The sequence below is a fragment of the Strigops habroptila genome, chromosome 1, assembly GCF_004027225.2.
Source record: "Strigops habroptila isolate Jane chromosome 1, bStrHab1.2.pri, whole genome shotgun sequence".
NCBI lineage: Eukaryota > Metazoa > Chordata > Aves > Psittaciformes > Psittacidae > Strigops > Strigops habroptila.
Window position 1 is genome coordinate 151,312,112 of NC_044277.2, and position 20,367 is coordinate 151,332,478.

At 37.4% G+C, this 20,367-nt stretch overlaps 1 protein-coding gene across 1 annotated transcript in view; it reads left to right on the forward strand.

Moving 5' to 3' along the window:
* Positions 1–19,953, forward strand: part of GOLGA4 (golgin A4) — a 55,484-nt gene extending 35,531 nt beyond the window's left edge. Inside the window, exons 16-25 of the mRNA XM_030481074.1 lie at positions 746–5,040; positions 5,822–5,943; positions 6,988–7,118; positions 8,644–8,757; positions 9,991–10,011; positions 10,196–10,264; positions 11,008–11,083; positions 12,403–12,506; positions 16,324–16,410; positions 19,198–19,953. Of these exons, the coding sequence (XP_030336934.1) occupies positions 746–5,040; positions 5,822–5,943; positions 6,988–7,118; positions 8,644–8,757; positions 9,991–10,011; positions 10,196–10,264; positions 11,008–11,083; positions 12,403–12,506; positions 16,324–16,410; positions 19,198–19,218 (5,040 nt within the window). The 3' untranslated portion in view covers positions 19,219–19,953. The remainder of the gene's footprint in view (positions 1–745; positions 5,041–5,821; positions 5,944–6,987; positions 7,119–8,643; positions 8,758–9,990; positions 10,012–10,195; positions 10,265–11,007; positions 11,084–12,402; positions 12,507–16,323; positions 16,411–19,197) is intronic.
* The last annotated feature ends 414 nt before the right edge of the window (positions 19,954–20,367 follow it).

The following is a 20,367-nucleotide window of genomic DNA, read 5'->3' on the forward strand; positions in this document are numbered from 1 at the left end:
AGAAGATTAGATGGCAAAGTGTAGAAATACATTCACTTTATATCCTGGCTTGGGATATGAATTTGTATCCGTACATAATTTTTATGTATGTTATACAAGAGAATTAAACTTCATAACTTCTGGATACTGCTGCCATACAGACACGTATAAATGTGCTTGAGTAAGTAAAAAATTCACTAAAATTTTTGAAGGGTCCTTTGCTTTCTGTAATGGATGAGGTTGTATTATCTGCTAATGTGAGTTTGTACTGTATTCCACCACTTCCAAATATTAGTTTGGAAGTTTTGCCCGTATAAGTGTTTTAACTTTACAGCAGCATTTCCGTGAGAGGTAGAATTAAGATACATATCATGTTAATATGTGCAAAGCTCCATAATACTTGTGTAGTCTCCCGATGTCTTTCATCCTATGTATTGGTATTTTAATATGAAGACGTGAACACATCTCTCATAAATATAATGGGAATTATTTTATTGGAAGTAGTTAAATTCTTTCCAATTTTCTATTTTATCTATTTTCACTGCAGTGAAATAGGAAATTTTTTTATTAAATAACTAAGTCGCCATAATGAAGCAAAGTTGAGAACAAACTTGAATGAAAGCCTTATATAAAAAGTTGACATTCACAAAAAATAATGGAATAAGTGACTTGTAGTTATGTGAACATGGTGAGATATTATTAAAAATGTAATCAACTTGTTACCTTTTGAATATTCATATTATTTCAAAACTGTATTCTCTAACAGAGGATTCTTGAACTGGAAAGCTCACTTGCAAAGTATGCTCAAGACGATGGAAAGCAATCAGAGGAATTAAGTACTCTGATGGAGTCTGAAAAAGAGCAGCACAATAAGGAAATGAATGAAATGGTTGAAAAACACCAGAAAGAAATGGAGAACATGAAACAGCAGCAGGAAAAAATTTGGACTGAAAAACTTCAAATCTTAAAGCAACAACAAGTAGCTGAAATAGAAAAAATGAGAGAGAAACAAGAACAAGAGATAGATACAATTTTGAAAGAGAAAGAAACTGCTTTCTGTGCACACATAGAAGAGATGAATGAAAAAACATTAGAAAAACTTGATGTGAAACAAACAGAACTAGAAGCACTGTCTTCTGAACTGTCAGAAGCACTAAAAATACGTCATGATTTAGAACAAGAGCTCTCAGAATTGAATAGTAAAGTGTGTGAAGCAAAGCAAGAATTGGAAGGGAAGTTGGAAGAAGAGAGGAAACGGCACAATGAAGAGGTTGAAATGATGTTAAAAGAGCATGAAATGTCTATTCAAGGTGTTGAGAAGGTACTCAAAGAGGAACTCAACAAACTCAAGCAATCACTGGAGGAGAAAGACAGACATCTGGAGGAACTAAAAGCACATGAACAGAAACTAAAGGAATCTGCAGAAAGATCTGAAGCTGAACTTGTCCGAGTGTCTGCAAAGGTAGAGGAGCTTTCAGAGTCTCAGCGGAGCACTTCTAATGAGCAGGCAAAGACTTATGAAGAGGAATTAGCAAAGCTGCAGCAGAAGCTGGCAGATCTTGAAGGTGAAAAATTGCAACTTAGTGAGCAGCTAGAAAAAAATCAGTCTCAGTTTAATGAAGTCAAGAATGAGTTAGAGGCATACATCTCTCAGGTACATGACCTGAAGCAGCATTTGCAAGAGCAAAGCAATGAAAACACACAAAAAGTAACCTCTCTAACACAGCAATATGAATGTCAACTGAAGGATCTACAAAGAGAGGCTGATGAGACAAAGAGAAGTTTAACTGAGAAGGAAAATGAAATTGAACACATGAAGAAGTTACAGGACAAGCAAGTGGAAGAGCTTAAACAAAAACTGTCAGGTGCGGAGGATAGAATTGGTGCTTTACAAGGAGAATATGAAAGTAAACTGAAACATCAGGAGAATAACATAGAGAAAATTAAACAGAAATCCAAAGATATGCAAGAAACTCTCAAAAATAAACTTGCTGAGCAAGAGGCTAAACTAAAAAAGGAGCTTGAAAACAAGCAGTTGGAGTTCAGTCAGAAAGAGAGTGAGTTCAATGCTAAAATGTTGGAAATGGCACATGCTAGCTCAGCTGGAATCAATGGTGCGGTGTCAAAACTGGAATCTAATCAGAAAGAGCAACTAGAGACTCTCGCTAAGGCTCATAGCAGAGAGTTGGAAGAAATTGCCCAGAGTTGGGAAAAGAAACTCAATCAGCAGGTTGAAGAGCTCCGGGAAAAACATGATATGGAACTGCAAGAGAAAGAGCACGAGGTTGGAGACCTAAAACAGAAGCTTGCCACCTTCAGTGCTGAGGAGGAGAGCTCCAGAACAGAAATAACCCGACTGAAGGAAGAACAGGTGAAAAAGGAGGAGTCCCTGAAAGAATTGCAAGAGCAACTGAAGCTGTCAGTGGCAAAGGTGAATGCTTTGTCAGATAAGGAAAGTGACCTGAAAACACAGTTGAAAAAATTGGAGAGTGATCTTAGTCAGTCCCTGGAAGCACGGTCAGGACTTGAGGAACAGCTCAATAAACAGAAAGCAGTTGAAGAACAGGATAAAGCCAGAATTACCGAGCTGGCTGATACCCTGAAAACTCTTGAAGAGAAACTCCAAACAGTGCAATCTTCTCAGTATAAAGATCATGAAAATGATGAGAAAAAAATAGAGGCAATTCAGCTAAAAGAAACTGAGTTTAAGAGGCAAACAGGAGAACTTGCAGCCCAGTTAGATTCTTATTGGAAGAACGTTGAAGCCTTATTGCAAACAAAAAGCAGTGAATTAATTGATAAATGTAGTGAAAAAATTGGCCTGGTAAAATGCAAACTTGCAGATTGCGAGCGCCGAACTGCGGAAGTTAAAGAAGCAGTGTTAGTTAAAATTAGTAAGATTCCTGAACTAGAAGCTCAACTTAGAGAAGTAACAGAGCATCATTCTGCTGCAAGTACTTCATTGCAGAAGTCAATGCAACAGCTGCAAGAGAAGGACAATTTAATTATGTCCCTGAGAACTGACATTGAGGGGCTTTTGACAGAAAAGGAACAATTGCAGAAAGAGGGAGGACATCAGCAGCAAGCAGCGTCAGAAAAAGAAACTTGCATAACGCAACTGAAGAAAGAGTTATCTGAAAATATCAATGCTGTCACCTCAATGAGGGAGGAACTCCAGGAAAAAGAATCTGAGATCTCTGCTCTCAACAAAACAATTAATGACCTTAATGTTAGACTGGAAAGCACGGTAAGTTTAACAGAGAAGGAAGCAGCCATGTCTCTGTTAAGCAAGCAACATCAAGAGGACCGGATGCAGTTGTTAAACCAGGTACAGGAGTTATCATCCAGAGTTGAGACGCTGGGTCAAGAAAAAGCATTGGCTCTTGACCAGGTGGATCAGTGCACGGCCAAGCTGTCAGAGTGGAAAACGAAAGCACAAACCAAGTTTACACAAGATCATGACACTATTAAAGATTTGCAGAGCAAACTTGAATTAAGCAATACTGAAGCCAATAAAAAAGATGAAGAGCTCAATAAACTGAAGGAGCAGCTAGCTAAACAAAGCAAGAAAATCGATGGTTTAAAAAGTGAATGGGAACAAAAGCAAAACAGAAGGGAAAAGCAAGAAAGTGAGTTAACTGCAAAGTTAAAAAACCAAGCAGCAAGAATTGCTGAGCTAGAAGAACACATTGCTCAGAAGACTTCAGAAAATGATTCCTTGAGGGAAGAACTTAAAAAGTATAATGAACAAAAAGACACAGAGCAACAAGAGATAGCTTGGCAACTCCAGCAGGCAGAGAAGGTGGCTTTTGAAAAGGACAATAGATTTAAGGAGGCTGAAGAAAAGGTGCTTCATCTTGAGAAGCAAATAGGTTCGCTGAAAGCTGAACTTGAAGCAAAGGAGAAGGAGTTTGATCAAATGAAGTCTGCAGTAATTAAAAGCAAAGAGGAAGAACTGAAAGAATTAGAAGAGAGACTGAATGCAGAGAACAGCACTAAGCTGGCAGATCTGAAAAAGAAGGCAGAGCAAAAAATTGGTTCTATTAAAAAGCAATTGATGTCTCAGATGGAAGAAAAGGAACAGCAATTTAAGCAGGATAAAGAAAATCACTTAAGAGAATTGGAACAAAAAGTGCAGGAGAGAGATACCAAAATCAAGTCCTTAGAAGAAAAAATAAAGTCAACAAGAGATCCCACAGAATTAGAGAAAGAAATGCTGCAAAAAGTAGAGAGTGTAAAAGCTGCTGTAGAACAAGAGAAAAACAACATGCTTGAGAGTGTCAAACAGACATATGAAGAGAAAATTCACATATTACAGAAGGACTTAACCGAAAAAAATGGATTGTTGGAGAAGTATGAAAAGGAACAACAAAAGAGTATTGACTCTCATCTAGAACTGCAAAACAAACAGGAAGAACTCCTTAAAAAACTGGAATGCGTTGAGAAGAGCCATCAGGAGGAGCAGAGTAGGACGGAAAGCCTCAAGAAAGAACTTGAGGAGCAGACCAAGAAATACTCATCGTTAGCAGATGAGCATGCTCGTTGTGGTGGTGATTTAGCAAGCAGTAGGGAAGAATTAAAAGCTAAAGAACAGAAATGTCTTGACATGGAGAACGTAGTTGGAGATTTCCAGAAAAAAATGCAGGAAAGGGAGGCAGTCAATCAATCTTTGGAACAGAAGATAAAAGAGTTGGAAAATAATCTAGTGAAGGAAAATGAAGTGCGTAAGATTGAGGTGGAAGATGTGAGTTTGAGGTATGAAGAAAAGCTCAAAAGTTTACAGCAGCAGTTGGATGAAAGAAATAATAGTCTGAAAGCTTTTGAGGAAAACGCTGCAGAGAAGGCAAAGTCAGGTTTGGAGCTGCAGAAGTTACTAGATGATATGCAGAACCAGCAGAAGGACTTGCAGACTAAACTGGAAGAGACTGAAAGGGAGAAACAGAAACTACGCAAAGAAGTGAATAATCTTCAAAAAGACTTGCGTACTCTGCGGAAAGAACATCAGCAGGAGCTTGAAATAGTGAAGAAAGAGTCCTTAGAAGAAATGGAGCAGAAAATCAGGTAAATTCTTTGTTCCTGGCCTTGTTACCATTTCTCTGCTTTATCTTTAACCACTAAAACCTGAAGAATACTTTTTTTAAAACTCAATTTGTAACACTGAAATAACAACTGGTATTTTTCTGTCATTTCTCTAAATAGACTTGGAGAAACACCAAGAAAAGAGCTACTTGAAAGTAGCACTTCATGAACACACAAAACACTATTTGAGTCATCAGTTTAAAAAGCCATTTGTCATTTGGCAGAGCGATACTGCTTTTGATTTGTTTTGGTGATGGTCATTTTCAGCATTGCCAGAACATAAAATATAGTTCTGTTTTCCTTAAACAGGAAACGAGGTTTATTAAAACTTAGTACTAAGAGCTTCATGTTCAAATGATGTCAAGAATTGTTCATATGTACTGCACAAAAATGTGCTAAACTGCTCAGCACTAATGGTTTCTCAAGCAAGGAATTTCCTAAAAATTCTGCTTTTACATGGCACAATCTTTACTTTCAATTCTTCATCTTCCTCAGCAAAAACTCCGTATTTTTTGGAAAGATTCAGTTCTGGGTTGTTTTTTAAGTGAAACCCCTGTGTCTTCTGTGTGAATTCAATAGGAGAGGAACAAAAAGCCTCTGTGAATCCCGCAGAATTTATATAATTACAAATCATCCCTTTCTAAAATTGCTTTGGAGAAATTCCCAGATCTCCTACCTTGCTTAAACTGTAGTTTATGTAGGAGTCTCGCAGTCTCTTTGAACATTTTATTTCCTCACTGTGTTTCTTTGACGTTTTTTACAGATGTGAACAAGAAGACATTGAGTTAAAGCACAACTCCACCATAAAGCAGTTAATGAGAGAGTTCAACACTCAGCTGGCTCAGAAAGAGAGAGAATTGGAAACAGCAGTAAAAGAGACGATCAGTAAGTGAAATACTAATATAACTGTAATTAGTAAAGCAGCCAGAAAACCAAATCTTCCAGTGTTTTGGGGTAAGGGCTTTACCTGGGCCTCTGATATAGACAACATGTGGTTTATGGCTGCCTAAAGAACTCAGAGAAAGAACTTCTCTTGCTTAGGAAATAACATGTATTAATTGTAGCACAGTTAGGAAACTGCATATGTAGCTGTTCTTCCTTACCCTGCAGGATGGATCCTTGATCTAGCACTACCTCTGTTGGCATGTTGCCGACTGTTGCCATCTGTCATGGCAAGAGTTACCCATGATAGCCATAGGTACCTATCTTTTTATCATATGTACATAAGGAAAAAAAGGAGAGTAAGGTTTTAGAGTTGAAAGCAAATTCGTAAATTTTCATTGTAATATTGGTAAATTTTCATTGTAAAATTACTTTGGTTTCAGAAGTGCAAACCTTTAATACTCCATTGTTGAACGTATGACACTGAAGGGTGCCTTGTAGAGGAGCTTGGATCCAGTTGAATGAAGTCTTGCAGACTTCATTCACTGTAACGACTAATGTCAGATATGTGCTAGAGATATGTGCAGCATATTTCAGGTCCTCTTGTCTGCCCGTCTATTGCCATCACTCTAAGGTGGAGGTTGAAGTGAGCAGGAAGTATCTTTTGATTCCACAGTTACTGGAAGTACCCCTACAAGTGAGGAATTTCTGAAGATTTGCAGATGTTTCAATCACTTCTCTAGACAGAGTAGATAATAGAATTAATTGATAAATATTGGTTGTCCTTTTAAATTTTAGAGGAAAGTTCCAGCATCAGGGAGAAAGAATTGCTCCAGGTACCAAACTGCAGACAACAAATTTCATACTGGGATCAAGTGACATAATTATCACTGACTGTGGAAAAATAAATTTGCTTGCCAGGTTTTCCTTATAGGTGCCTTCCACAGATGTCTTTTAAGGTTGTTTTTTTTAATACTGTTGTGACATGATTTAACAAAATTAATATGCTTTTTTTTTTTTTAATTGCCTGGCTTTTGTATTTTATAGGCAAAGCCCAGGATGTAGAAAATGAATTGATAGAAAATCATCACATGGAGACAACACAGTTGCATAAAAAAATTGCTGAAAAAGATGATGATCTAAAAAGGACTGTGAAAAAATATGAAGAAATCCTTGAGGTATCTATCTGAAAAATGATACGACTGCATCTACTTCAGAATAACTCTTCCCTTTGTTTCGTTGCACAACTAGACAGAAAAACTGTAATTCTTTCTAGTAAGGATCTTACTGCTTGAATTACACTTGATATGCATGGTGACCTAGCTTGCAATTCAAATGTTTGTTTCTCTGTTTTATGAATATGAAAGAACACCAAAAACTAAGGCCCAGCTCTGATAATTCAGTAAAAATTATGTGGTTAGGTCCTTATGTCCTTGAGCAGGAAACTAGAGTTTGAGTTTAGTTCAGCAGTGGAGACATGCACTTTGAATTAGAATGCTGTTTTTTAAGCTCCCTAACATGTTTTCTCACAAAAAGGTTAGAAGGGAGACTATCTTGAAAAATACTTGGTTTTGCCAAGTGTCACATAGGTGGATTAACTTGCTAGGATTTAGGTCATCATATTTTTCTCCTATAAATGTACTCTTTACACTGTCATAAAACATATAGGAAAAGTAAATTTCTTCCCTGCTGTTCTTGCCACTGCTTCTTTCCTCCTCCACACTTGTGAACAGGAAGTTGTTGTTTCTGAAAATGTGCTTAAAACTGCTTTAGGAACGTCTTTGTGAGGGTGATCGTGGAAGGGATTTAAGTCCTTGTCACATTCAGAGTACAGGAAGTAACTCTGTCTCATCAAGTATTCCTTTCATGAAGGTCATACAAGCAAGCACACTCTCTCCAGTAATACACTTGCTGGGTTATACTTGAATGCCGGTTTAGTGCCAGGTAGAAATAGCTCTTTTTTTGTAATATTCAAAAAACCTAGCTATTATCCTAACTATGTAATCTTAATTGTCAAAGGCAAAATCCTGTTAAGCCCCTATGTTTGTTTCTTGCTCTTTCCTGTAGTCCTGTAGTGTAATTAGACTTTATCCAGAATTTCAAGCATATTCTTTCTGTGTATAGCATAGCCCTTCTTTTGAGTGCTTTTTGTCCCCTGTAGTTAAGGTTTGGAGTGGTTAGATAGAATTACAGAATGGTTTGGGTTGGAAAAGATCATCTAGTTCCAACCCCCTGCCACAGGCAGGGACACTACACACTAGACCATGTCGCCCAAGGCTCTGTCCAACCTGGCCTTGAACACTGCCAGGGATGGAGCATTCACAACTTCCTTGGGCAACCCATTCCAGTGCCTCACCACCCTCACTGTGATGAACTTCTTCCTTATATCTAACCTAAACTTCCCCTGTTTAAGTTTGAAGCCATCACCCCTTGTCCTATCACTATAGTCGCTAATGAAGAGTCCCTCCCTAGCATCCTTGTAGACCCCCTGCAGACAGTGGAAGCTGCTCTGAGGTCTCCACGCAGCTTCTCTTCTCCAGGCTGAACAGCCCCAACTTTCTCAGCCTGTCTTCCTACGAGAGGTGCTCGAGCCCCCTTATCATCCTTGTGGCCCTCCTCTGGACTTGCTCCAACAGCTCCATGTCCTTTTTATGTTGAGGATGATTCATTGCGTAAGTAATTTTCTTTTCCTGTATTTTGAAGGCTCGCGAAGAAGAGATGACAGCAAAAGTTCATGAGTTGCAGGCGCAGCTAGAAGACTTGCAAAAGAAACACAAAGAAAGGATGGCAGAAGAGGAACGTTGGAACAATGAAAAAGTGAGCTGGCACTATTCGTTTTTGTATCTTTAGATGTGAAATGTTTAGTTCATAAAATTCTGTAATTTGTATATCTAGCCTTCACTTTTCCATGTATTTCTATTGGTTTAGATGTTAACTTCTTTAGAAGTGAATCTCTTTAGAATCTGCAGTGTTTGATACTTCCTTTTATAACGGCATGTTAAAAAATCCACTTATGTTGAGATTATTCAGGTGAGGTTTTGTTGCCCTCTACATGTGTGTTATATGATGATTTTACTGGAAGCTCTTCAGAAGGAAAGGAAACCACATTGGGTCATTTTTAGTGTAATTTTTTTAAATTCAAATTCCAAAAGGCTCCGAAATAGTGCCTTAAATATATCAATTATGGACAGAGAGGCCTTCATTGGAAGAAGGCCAAGTGCATGCCTTTGTCTTTTGAGACCACATTTTAGTTTGAGGAATTCTTTGATGGAAATATTACTAGTTATTGTTACACCAAGAGGAGGAAAAGTATACGAGGTGTTGAGCCATTGATAAGAATTCATATTAATCTTATTTTAATGTTTTTCATTTTGACAACATGCAGCAATGGGGATACTAAATATATTTATTGGACACTACAAAGTTAAAGTACAAAATTACAACTTTGAGTTATACCCATGACTGCTGAAGCATTATTTTCCTTAGAGTTGCAACATTGAAAGATAAAAGTTTCAGCTTAGAATTGTTTCTGTACTTCATAAACATTGCTGTCTTTGCAAGATATGGAGTTCATGAAGCTCTTAAGCTGAAGCTATTTTCAGATAAATGATCACATTTCCAAATGCAATGTGCAGAACTAAGGAAAAAGATACAATATTGTGACTAGTGTTGATAGTAGCTAAGGTTTTGTGGCATGTGCTTCATACTCATTCAGTTACCATTCATCAAAATACGATACGTATTTTGTAAAGATTTGGAAATACTAAGCTCTTGAAGATATATTTATGATAATTGTCTTACACAATCAAATGCGAGAATTTAAATATGAGCTTTATATACTGTCAGTACAAATAGGTTAAACTTGATTTATGGGACTAGTTATCTTTATAAGTACGTGTGTGATTTGGTCACTTCAATTTTTATCATCCTCAACACATTGTGTCGGAACTTGGTGATTGATATTTCTTTCTTTTTTTACTCATGTCCAGTGCTTGATATGTTCAGTATTTTTCATACATTTTAACCTATTTTTTTTTTGTTGTTTTCTAGGTCACAATAACAGAGCTTCAGGTAAGTCTTACATTTTACTGACTTTGCTCCCTAGATAATTCTGTTTCACAGCAGTTTGAAAGCAGAAATACTGCCTATAAATTTGTGTGTGCGTGTTAAAAGGAGAGAAGGGTTTATTGAAAAGGTACTCAAGATATATCTTCAGCAGTTTCCTGATGATTTCCATATGTGGCTGTTCTTTCAGGCCCAGCTTGCACAGAAGACCACACTAGTCAACGATTCAAAACTGAAAGAGCAGGAGTTCAAAGAGCAGGTAAGGGTGCTGTTTGAACACTTAAAAAATATTCTTCTTTAATACTTTGTGTTTGCAGCATTGAAAGGTTTGTTCAAGTGATTACGTAGCACATCTCTACGCACGAACTATGGAAACAATATGCACGTAAAATGGTTTTCACTCGTACTTGCTCTCAGGAGATCTGTGCACATTTTGAAGTACTTTGTCTCCTGAGAATGAAAACATTACAAGCTTGTGATGATACAGGTTTGCAAAACATATGCACAGTGAAGAATGGAACACTGCGCTTCATGAAATTAGTGACACAGTTTAGTGGTGGACTTGGCAGTGCTGGGGGAACGGTTGGACTTGATGATTTTAAAGGTCTTTTCCTGCCTAGTGGATTCCATGATTCTATGAAATTGTGGATCTTCTCTTTTTCTAAACTAAATCTTTTTGATAAATACAATGTTTGTCATGTTTTCATGTGGGTATATGTATATATGTTTTATGTGTATGTATATAAATACATATATATGTATATATATACATATTTATAAAACATTTGCTTTATTCTTATGTGTATATATGCATGTACACACATTTCCTTAAATAGTTTAGCACAGTTTTTAATAACACAATTTTTTAATGTTTTCCCTCCTTAAAAAGCAAATGTATTTTGCTTTCATAAAAGAGATGATGTTTAGCTGAAAACTATTTCAGTTATGCTTATTCTAGCTCCTTGTGAACACCTTTTATCATTTTAACTGTTCTCTATTTAGATTCATGTACTAGAAGACCGGTTGAGAAATTATGAGAAGAGTATGTACGTCACATCAGTTGGAACACCTTACAGAGGTAAGTACACAGTTCTCATCACGAGTAATTTGTTTGCTTGTTTGAAAGATACACTTTGGTTTAGACAATTTTTTTAAATGCCAGTCTCTTTAAAACACTCCTATGATATTTTTATGACATCTTAACCTTGTTTTGTGATTTCAGATGAGCAAATCACGCAGCATTTTGATATTTGGATTTATGACATACAATTAAAAGACCTCTATGTCAGAGTTCTTAAGCTTTCTGTCTTCCCAGGGCGAGTGGTATAGGCCATGGCACTCAGAAGTGGCTGGGGAGGAATTATCCATTTGTCTTGGCAGGACTTGGTGGGGTTGGAGGTCCCGGGGAGGCCAGTCCCAACCATTGAGGCCTATAAGCACCCCCAGACCCTGGCAGAAGTATGCTTGCATTGCTCATAGGCTCTCCTTTAGACACTGATGGTTGACCTCTTTGGGACAAGAGTATTGGGCCAGATTGACCTTCTCTCTGATGGAGTGCTGTTCTTAGACTCTTCTGGTTTAGCATGCTTTTCCATGGGAAACAGCTCAGGCATTTCTAAAAATGAGTACAAGGAGCAAAAAAAGGGTAATGGATCACCTCCAAAAGATTTGCAACCATTTAGTTGGTTGGTCAACCACCTCTCCAGGAATCCTCTTCTAGGATCTGACCACCTTTCTGATAAAGAAATGTTTCCTCATGTCAAGTACTAACCTCCCCTGACATATTTACCTTTGACCTATTCCCACATGTCTTGGCACGGGGCATCAGGGAGAAGAGCTCAGCACCTCCTTCTCCACTTTTGCTCCTCAGGAAGCTGTAGGGAGCAATGAGGTCGTCCCTCAGCCTCCTCCTCTCCAAACAAATCCAGTGTCCTCAGCCTCCCCTCATAGGACATGCCTTCCGGGCCCCCTCACCAGTTTTGGTGCCTGCCTTGGGATGCATTCAAGGACCTTCACATCATTTTTAAGTTGGGGGGACTAGAACTGCATGCAGTATTGGAGGTGAGGCTGCACTAGTGCTAAATACAGCGGGATGATCACTCTTTTGACCAGCTGGTCATGCTGTCTGTGATGCATCCCACGATGTGGTTTGCCCTCTGGCTGCCAGGACACACACTGCTGACTCCTGCTGAGCCTCCTGCCAACCAGCACCCCCAGACCCCTTTCTGCAGGGCTGCTTTCCAGCCACTCCTCTCCCAGTTCAGACTTGTGACCAGTGTTACTGCATCCCTGCTGCAGAATCTGGCATTTGTTCTTGTTCAGTTTCATGCCATTGGTGAAACTTAGATTCATATGAATGACTCTCACTATAAATATTCTCTTATTTTTGTTATACAGATGGAAGCCTTCACCATACTGACGTTTCCCTCTTTGGGGAGCCTACTGAGTTTGAATACTTGAGGAAAGTGCTCTTCGAATATATGATGGGTCGTGAGACAAAGGTATGGGAAGTTGTGCCTAGTAACATGTGGTTCAGGTTAGAATACAGTTTAACATCCTTGCTGTATAGATTTGAAGCACCCTGTGTTTGTGATTCATTATATGTTGTTTATTAGTGATATGGGATTTGATAGGGGGGTTGTCACATCTCTCACCAATGTGCTTATGAAGACAAAACCCTTTATGATTACATAGGGTTTTATTAGCAAAAGGGCTGTTGTCACTCAAGCTTAATGTATTGTGAAAGCTAGTATGCACGGTATTAGCAAAAGTGCTCTTTTGATGTCATCTTGACACAAACCTGGTAAGTAACAGTTGGATTAAATAATAGTTTGTTAGTAGCTCTGGAGAGGGTGAAATACCTCTTTAATTGTTGCTTAAAGATGTTTTATAGGTTTCCCAAATCTGTATACCTTCTCTAGATAGTATTAATTTACTCTTAAAAGTACTGAAAAACTACACAGGAGGCTTCTTGTGATATGCTGCAATCTTGTGAAATTGTTGGAATTTTACTAGCTTGTAACAATACTGATGCTTAGAGATTGACCAGGTTCAAAAGAGGTATATCATAACACAGACATTTATCTTGGATGATAAATGCTGTATGGATGAGTGTTCTTCTATTTGTTTTGTTGGGTTTTGTTGTTGGGTTGTTTGTTTTTTTTCTCTGCTCCCTGGAGTTCTTCCATTCTTTGTTGCCCTGCTTTCAACTGAGACTGCTGTTAAGCAAAAACGTTTTATGCAGGTTTTCTGTGTTAATTAGCTTTGTTCTCTTTGTGCTCTGTACAGAATAAAACTTGGTCTGTGCAGGACATCTTGTCCTTACGGGATTCCTTTTTCTCTCTCTTTTTATCGCATTTTTCACTTTGATATTAATTCCTTTTTTATTAAAAATACAAATCCCTGATCCAAACATCCCAGAATCACGTTACCTTCTGCTCACAAGCCTAGGGCTCATTGGATGGCACTCTAATAACAAACAACTGAAATCATCAAAGAAAAACCGTACATTACTGGATTTTATGATTTTGAATTGTGAGGGTCTTAGGCAAGCACAAATACTAAAAAATGGCAGCAATGTTTCAGCTTCAAACAAACCTCGAGACAGCTGCAGATGACTACTGCACATAGCTGATGCATGTAGCAAATTTGCATTCTAGAAAACCTGATTTGAAACCTCTTTTTCACTCATTAAGGCTATTTCTTGCTGATCTTCGAAACATTATTATACATGTCGCAAAACTTTGGATTACAAATTGTGAGGTTTTTTCTTCTTTTTAACAGCAATGTACTAAAATTTGCAGTTGACTTCTTCAATAACAGCAACAATTAGTGCTAAAGTAAATTGACTTTGTCTCTCTCCTGCCTTTCTTTCAATTGCTTTGATTAAAAGCTATATGAACAAATATATATAATACGTTCATGCATGCATGTATGCATTTATATGTATGTATGCCCTGAAGATTATATTGTGTTTAATCAGGAGATGCCATTACAACATTGCCTGCACGCTGGCTCCCAAACAAAAGATGAATATTGGGAGGAGAAAAATAAATCAGAAAAGATAGACGTCTGGTTCCTACAATAACTTGAGAAGGCATCGTTTAAAAGTTGATACTGAAAAGGGAAGCATATTTAAAGCAACAACCCAGAGAAATAATTTTCAAAGCACTACATTTATTTGCTTTGGGAAGTTAGATGTAGAAAGGTAAGGGAGAATCATGTGAGTTCTTAAGATTGAATGTCTACAGACATGCGTACAGTTGCCCAGTCCAGCTGTACTGCATGCTAGGCCTTAAGTCTTGCAGACATCCTAGTTTCTACTTGTCTGGAGTCTGTTCTGAGGCCAGAAAATCAGTCTGAGTTTTGTATGTCTGTAACAGATGTGTATGTTCATATCAACTACATGAATGGAAGAATGTAATGGATGGAATACATCTTTATGCAGATCTTTTTCTGGTACCTGGACATGCTCTTGCTCATTGCAGAAGAACAAGGGGTATAAAACAAAGGGTAAAACTTTGATAGTGAAGGTTCTGCCTTTGACCAGCAGTTCTTGAATTATTGAAGAGACTGATCGGTATCACTGTAAAATATTTTCAGAGGTGATATTTAAGTATATCAACCTCATAGAAAGAAATGGGAATGCAAACTCATCTCTTACAGCAGAACTAGCTATGAAGTTTGGGAAAGCTGAGGGTCTTTCTATAGGTCGTTATAGATAGACATGCAGGAGTGTGTGTGTGTGTGTGTGCTCATATGCTAAAGGAGTTATTAGGGGGTTTTGTAGTAGAATAAGCTGTTAGAGTAATAAGGTGAGCCTATATTAAACATACTGTCCTAAGTTCTGCAATCCTTGTAACTTTGTTTTCTAACTATGCAACTGTGAGTAGTGTCGAATAATTCTGCTTTGAAATCTCCCTTGTAACATCAGAAATCTGGAGAATTTCAAGTCATTGCTAGTGATAAATTACAAAATGGGCGTTTTCAGAAAAGAAGGTTTTAGCCCCTATTGAACTTGGCACATAAATATCTCTGCTTTCATGGAGTATTTGAAGTGTTTGTAGATTTTTCTTTATAATTTGCATGCCATTGTGTCCTGTAGAATATTGTCGAGAGGGCTTTCTTGATGGCACTGTTGCAATGAGTTTGAATAGATTGTGAACTCAGTGCTTTCTAATCTGTTAGTCTGAAATAACTGATGAGGAGTTTGGCAAAAAAGTCAGAAAAGTGCGATGTTAGTCTGTGGCAATGAGCACATTCCTTTGTATATCTGGGAACCGCAGTAGAGGCACTTACTTCTTAATTGCAGGAACTATTAATATGTTCATATTAAGCCTTTTTAGCTGAAAGTGCTCAACTGGGCATTGTTTGTTTTGCTTTCCTTTAATTTCTATTGCTATTTAACTTATATACTGAACCAGTTGTTGCAAATTAGAGCTTTACCTCTCGCTTCTAGCTGCAGTAATTCTTGTCCTGCAACTGCTTTGTTGCTTCAGCCTCCCTTTTCATTCCACACGTGAGACTGGTAATAAACAGGAGACATTGAAAGTAGCAATCTTATCTCATCCACATTCCTCAAGAACAGCAGTTACTGTTTCTGTATCAATCACCTTCTGCTTGAGCTACACTCCAGCTCTTACTGACCTTTCTTGTAAGAAGCCACCTGGACTTTATTTTGTGCCTTTCGGAGTTTCCCTCTCATCTGTTTATAAAATGGAAATAATTGTTATGTCCTTTGCACAGAGCTTTGTTGTTCTTACATCTTCTGACCGAGGATGTCTAAATGGTTTGCTGTTTACGTATGGGGTTACTGTATACCTGCTAAAAACATTTACACACCTGGAGTTCCATCCACACCTGACATTTGAATCTGCTTTCTCAGAGTTTCATTTCTTTACAAAATATTTGGATGATGTGAATGTAGTTGAATCCATAAGGACTCTCTTGGGTGCCATTCACCTGAAATGTGCTTTTCAGAAAGGCCACGTTAAGATCAAATGTGGTAGGAGCGGTATTTGTACCAGTACACTGTCTTATTAATGCACTATATTATTTGAGCATAGATACCATAGAGTTTACATCTTACAGTGGCTGGAGTTTGTGACAAGTGAAAGACTCTTCACTGTTTTCATGTAATTAATGCAACATGTCATGCACACACAATGCAAAATATGTTATATCTTACTCATTTCACCATGTTTGTCACTGACATTACTCAAAATAGTATCCAGTATTCTGAAATGAAATGCATTTTAAAATATCACAAAGCATTTTAGTGCATGTGAAATTGCTTATAGATGACCTATTTCTTTTTAGACAATGGCCAAGGTTATAACAACAGTGCTGAAGTTCCCAGCAGATCAGACTCAGAAGATCCTAGAACGAGAAGATGCTCGGCCATTGGTAAGTTATAGAAGTAAACCAAGTATATGCAAGAGATTAGGTGGCAAGAATAAGGAATTAGAAACTTTCTTTTAAATCTTCTTTTCCCTGTGTCCTCATTCAAGAGAACTCCTTTTCTCCCTCCTTCCCTCTTCTTCAGGGATGTCAAATTACAGCTGTAGGTTTGAGTTTATAGTGAAAGTGAGGAAAAAGCATGTTTTCTTAACTAGTATTTCTCATCATTGGTTAAGCCATGTTTCTGATAGCTGTGGATACAACAGAACAAATACACTTAATATTGGTATTTGTAAATATCCAGTATTTATATCTCATGAGCAGTAGTGTTCTGAACTACAACATATATGTGCATTTTTAACATAAAGCTTGGTTGTTTCTGTGTTTTAGCATATAGACGAAACATCTATAAGTAATTTTAATGTGTAATTACTAATTAAATGTACTACTGGAAAAGAGTAAGTGTGTGTAATACTAAGTATCTGTGAGTAATTATTTTCCCTCTTAGTGGGCTTATATTTAACAGGTTTCTGAAAACTTCTAACAAACTCCTGGGTCAATAAACATATGTTAGATCAATGTGTCTCCTTACCTAATCTAGCTTTTACTGCACAGTTATTATGATCTAACTGCAACAATCTCATCCTAAGGAGCAGATGTCCATAGACTTCTTATCTACATGATTAACAAAGTAGTAAATAAGCTGTTTTCTTCCTGGCTTTGTAGTTTGCCTCACCTCGCAGTGGTATCTTCTGAAAATGCCATCAGTCTGTGCTTAGTTAGCATGTGGGTGAGTGAAGCCTAATTAATACATACTTGTTTTAGTTAAAGATGAAACCTGTGGCATGAGATTAATCGTTCTTCTGCTTTTGTTTCTTGTCTGCTTTTGTTTGTTTAAAAAAATCAAATTTTCTGTTCTCTATGTGTATGCCAAACTTTATTCTATTCTTAATCATGTTTTGCTTTACAAAGCCAAGTCTAAAAATGGTAAATATTGATTCAGAACTAATCTTTCTGAGTTATAAGCATAACTTTAAATGCTGATTGAGCTATAGAAATCTCAGTTGTATAAGAAAAATCAGATTTTTAAATCAATTAATATGTAATATTGAATTTTATTGCACTTGGCTTTATTTTGTCTTTATTCACTTTCTGAGCTCCTTTTTTGGATAGGCAAATAAGTCAGATTTATGGGAGACATGCACTGTACTGCTTGAAATGAATTATTACATCTTATAGACATGACAATAGATTATTTTAAAAGAGAGTGGTGAAGTATGCTCTCTAGAGGAATTGGGACATGATTTCATTTAAACATCAGTACCTTTCTGAATCAGAGCTTTGGCCTGGCATCAAGAGAAGCTAGAGCAGAAAGATTAGGGAGAACAATTTGGGGAGCTTTATGCTCTCAGTTTATCGTGCATTTCTTCAAGTTTTATTAAGCTACATTCATTATGAATCTGCAACACTGATTGTAGCTTTACAGGAAGACAACAGCTGGTTTAGGCCTAAAGATGCAGGTTGCATCAACCCTGCCAAGCCAAAAAAGCACACAGCAATAGCAGTTGAGAGAGGAGTGGAAAGGAAATGGAAGTACACAGGTAAAACTTTCTGCACTGCCTGGCAAGGCTATAATTTGAGTCATTAGTGGTGTACAATATTTAATAAACTCTGCAGATGAATTCCATACAGTCAGCCCAACTTTTCCTCCTTTGCAACTGGAAAGCTTTGCAAAGTTGCCAGGAACTGATTCAGTGCGTGTGAAGCTATCACTATCTGTCAGCTGAAACGCAGAGCTTGGCCTGCAATGCTGCCGGAGCAAAATGGATTAACTCTGCCTGTTTCCATGCCAGTTACCACAATGCAGTTGATGGGCTATACCCCTCCATTGCAGTCATGCAAATAGAGTCTTCAGTACAAAATAATATCTTTTTCAAAGGGAAAAATCTATTCATCTTAGCAAACAGTCATGGTTTCCACTTCAGTTTGCATTCTTTTAAACCTTTCAATATGATAGTGGATGCACTTCATTGCACTTAAATTGCAATAGAGTTCTGACTGTCTGCCTCCTCCTGGCCTTGATCACTTCTTGAGAAAATCAACTGTTTTTTCTAGCCCTCTCTTGAAAGTAATTGAATTGTTGGTAATGATAGGACAGAGCTGTTTACAACACTGTTGCAGAAAGCACGTTTGAAACTTAAACTCTCATCGTGCTGTCTGTGATACTGGTATATAACAAGTTGAGGCATTCTCAGCTCTATTTGAAGTATATCACAGAGGGGCTTGGTTTTGACCTTGATGGCAGCAATTATCTGTTAGTACTGATATGTATTGAAACTGTTCAGACCTCATCTTTGAACTGTAGTTTATTACTTTATCTCAAGTATTTTTGTGGCTTCTGTCAGTAGATAGCCAGCAAATGGGATAATATTCTTGCATGTATAAAACTTAGAGGTTAAGATGATGCTGACTTCGTTATGAAAGCAATCATTCTTTTCCTAATAGAGGAGCCTTTCTGCTAGCCCCCAAATTTTATTTCATCGTTTTAATTTTGATGATAGGCCTTATGCAGAGAGGACAACTTGGATTGGATTAAGATGCAGCAATTTCTCAACTGTTTTGCAGCTACTGGAATGGAATTACTTGAAATTAGTTAATCTGGCAGTTTGATTTATGTGAAGTTCTTCCGTCTCCTATTCCTGTCAATAAACAATGTCATTATTATTTTAGTATTAAGTGCTTCTAAGCTGCTTTCAATAATGTAACACTTGTTTTAACTTTCCATTCTTCCAGTCATGGCGACGACCGTATTGAAGAAATTGTGATGAGAATCTCTCATGACACTGCTGCTTAGAAATATGTTCATATCTCTGTTGTTGTCCCTTGAGAAGGGATGAGAAGAAAAGCTATTATTCAAGGTCACAAATGGAATAGCAAGAACCAAAACTCAGCACCACCTTTGGACCATGAATATGGTTAAAACTGCCTTGAAGAGAAAGGCTAATCAGGGGTTATCTGGTGATGACTCTTTTTTTTCTCTTCTATTGAACACTGTCTTCTATTTTGTGTTAAAGGTTATTTTTTTAAAGGAGAGAAAAGACTTTATCCTAGGAAGGAACTGCCCACTACTGTATCTCTATACAGGCTTTACGGGGTGTTTTTTAAGAGTTAAAATAAATGGTTTGTTTCTTCTATTTATTTTTTTAATTTTTGAATGAACTGTGCAATACACTTTTGGATAGGTAGTGGTTGAGGTGATTTTCCTGATGAACTAGGCACACTTGATGACTACTCTCTCCCGATTTGATCTTATGATTGTTAGCTAAGGATCACTTCTATATGCTTTTGCCTACAATAAATCCAACTTGCAGTACCTCATTTGTTTACTCCTAGCTTTTGTACTTATATTTTCTGGAGAAAAAAGTATGTTCCTGTAAATTGTAAATAGTTAATACATAACTGTATCATATGCTGATCTGTGACTGTTGACAGCACTAATCTGACAAGAGCTGAGATGGAATAAAATTTATTTACTGTATAATTTTGGAACCTCTTTGGTATGATTTTCTTTTGAAAGGATCCACCGATTCTTATTCCAGCTCGAGACATCCTTAGCTGAAAGGATGAATTCCAGGCTGAAGTGAGAAGAGCTATTCGAGTACCTTGAACCATGAGCAGTCAGTGGAGACCTTCAAGTTCTCAAGTGTTCACAACCTGTGAAACAGACATGTGGAGAGTTGAAAAGCTGCTGTTGGAATATAGGCAGTAGGGAATTTTGCTTTGTAGAAGTTTAAGATTATATATTTTTGTTCTTTTAAATAATGCCTGTCTGGTCATTTTGGCATGTAAGTTGTGATCCTCTGAAGCAATGTGCAAGCGTGGATAAATATAATGTGTTCTTCAGCTACTTTGATACTTTCCCTATCAATAACTGTCATCTGTACTGTGTATGCTAGCTTGCCA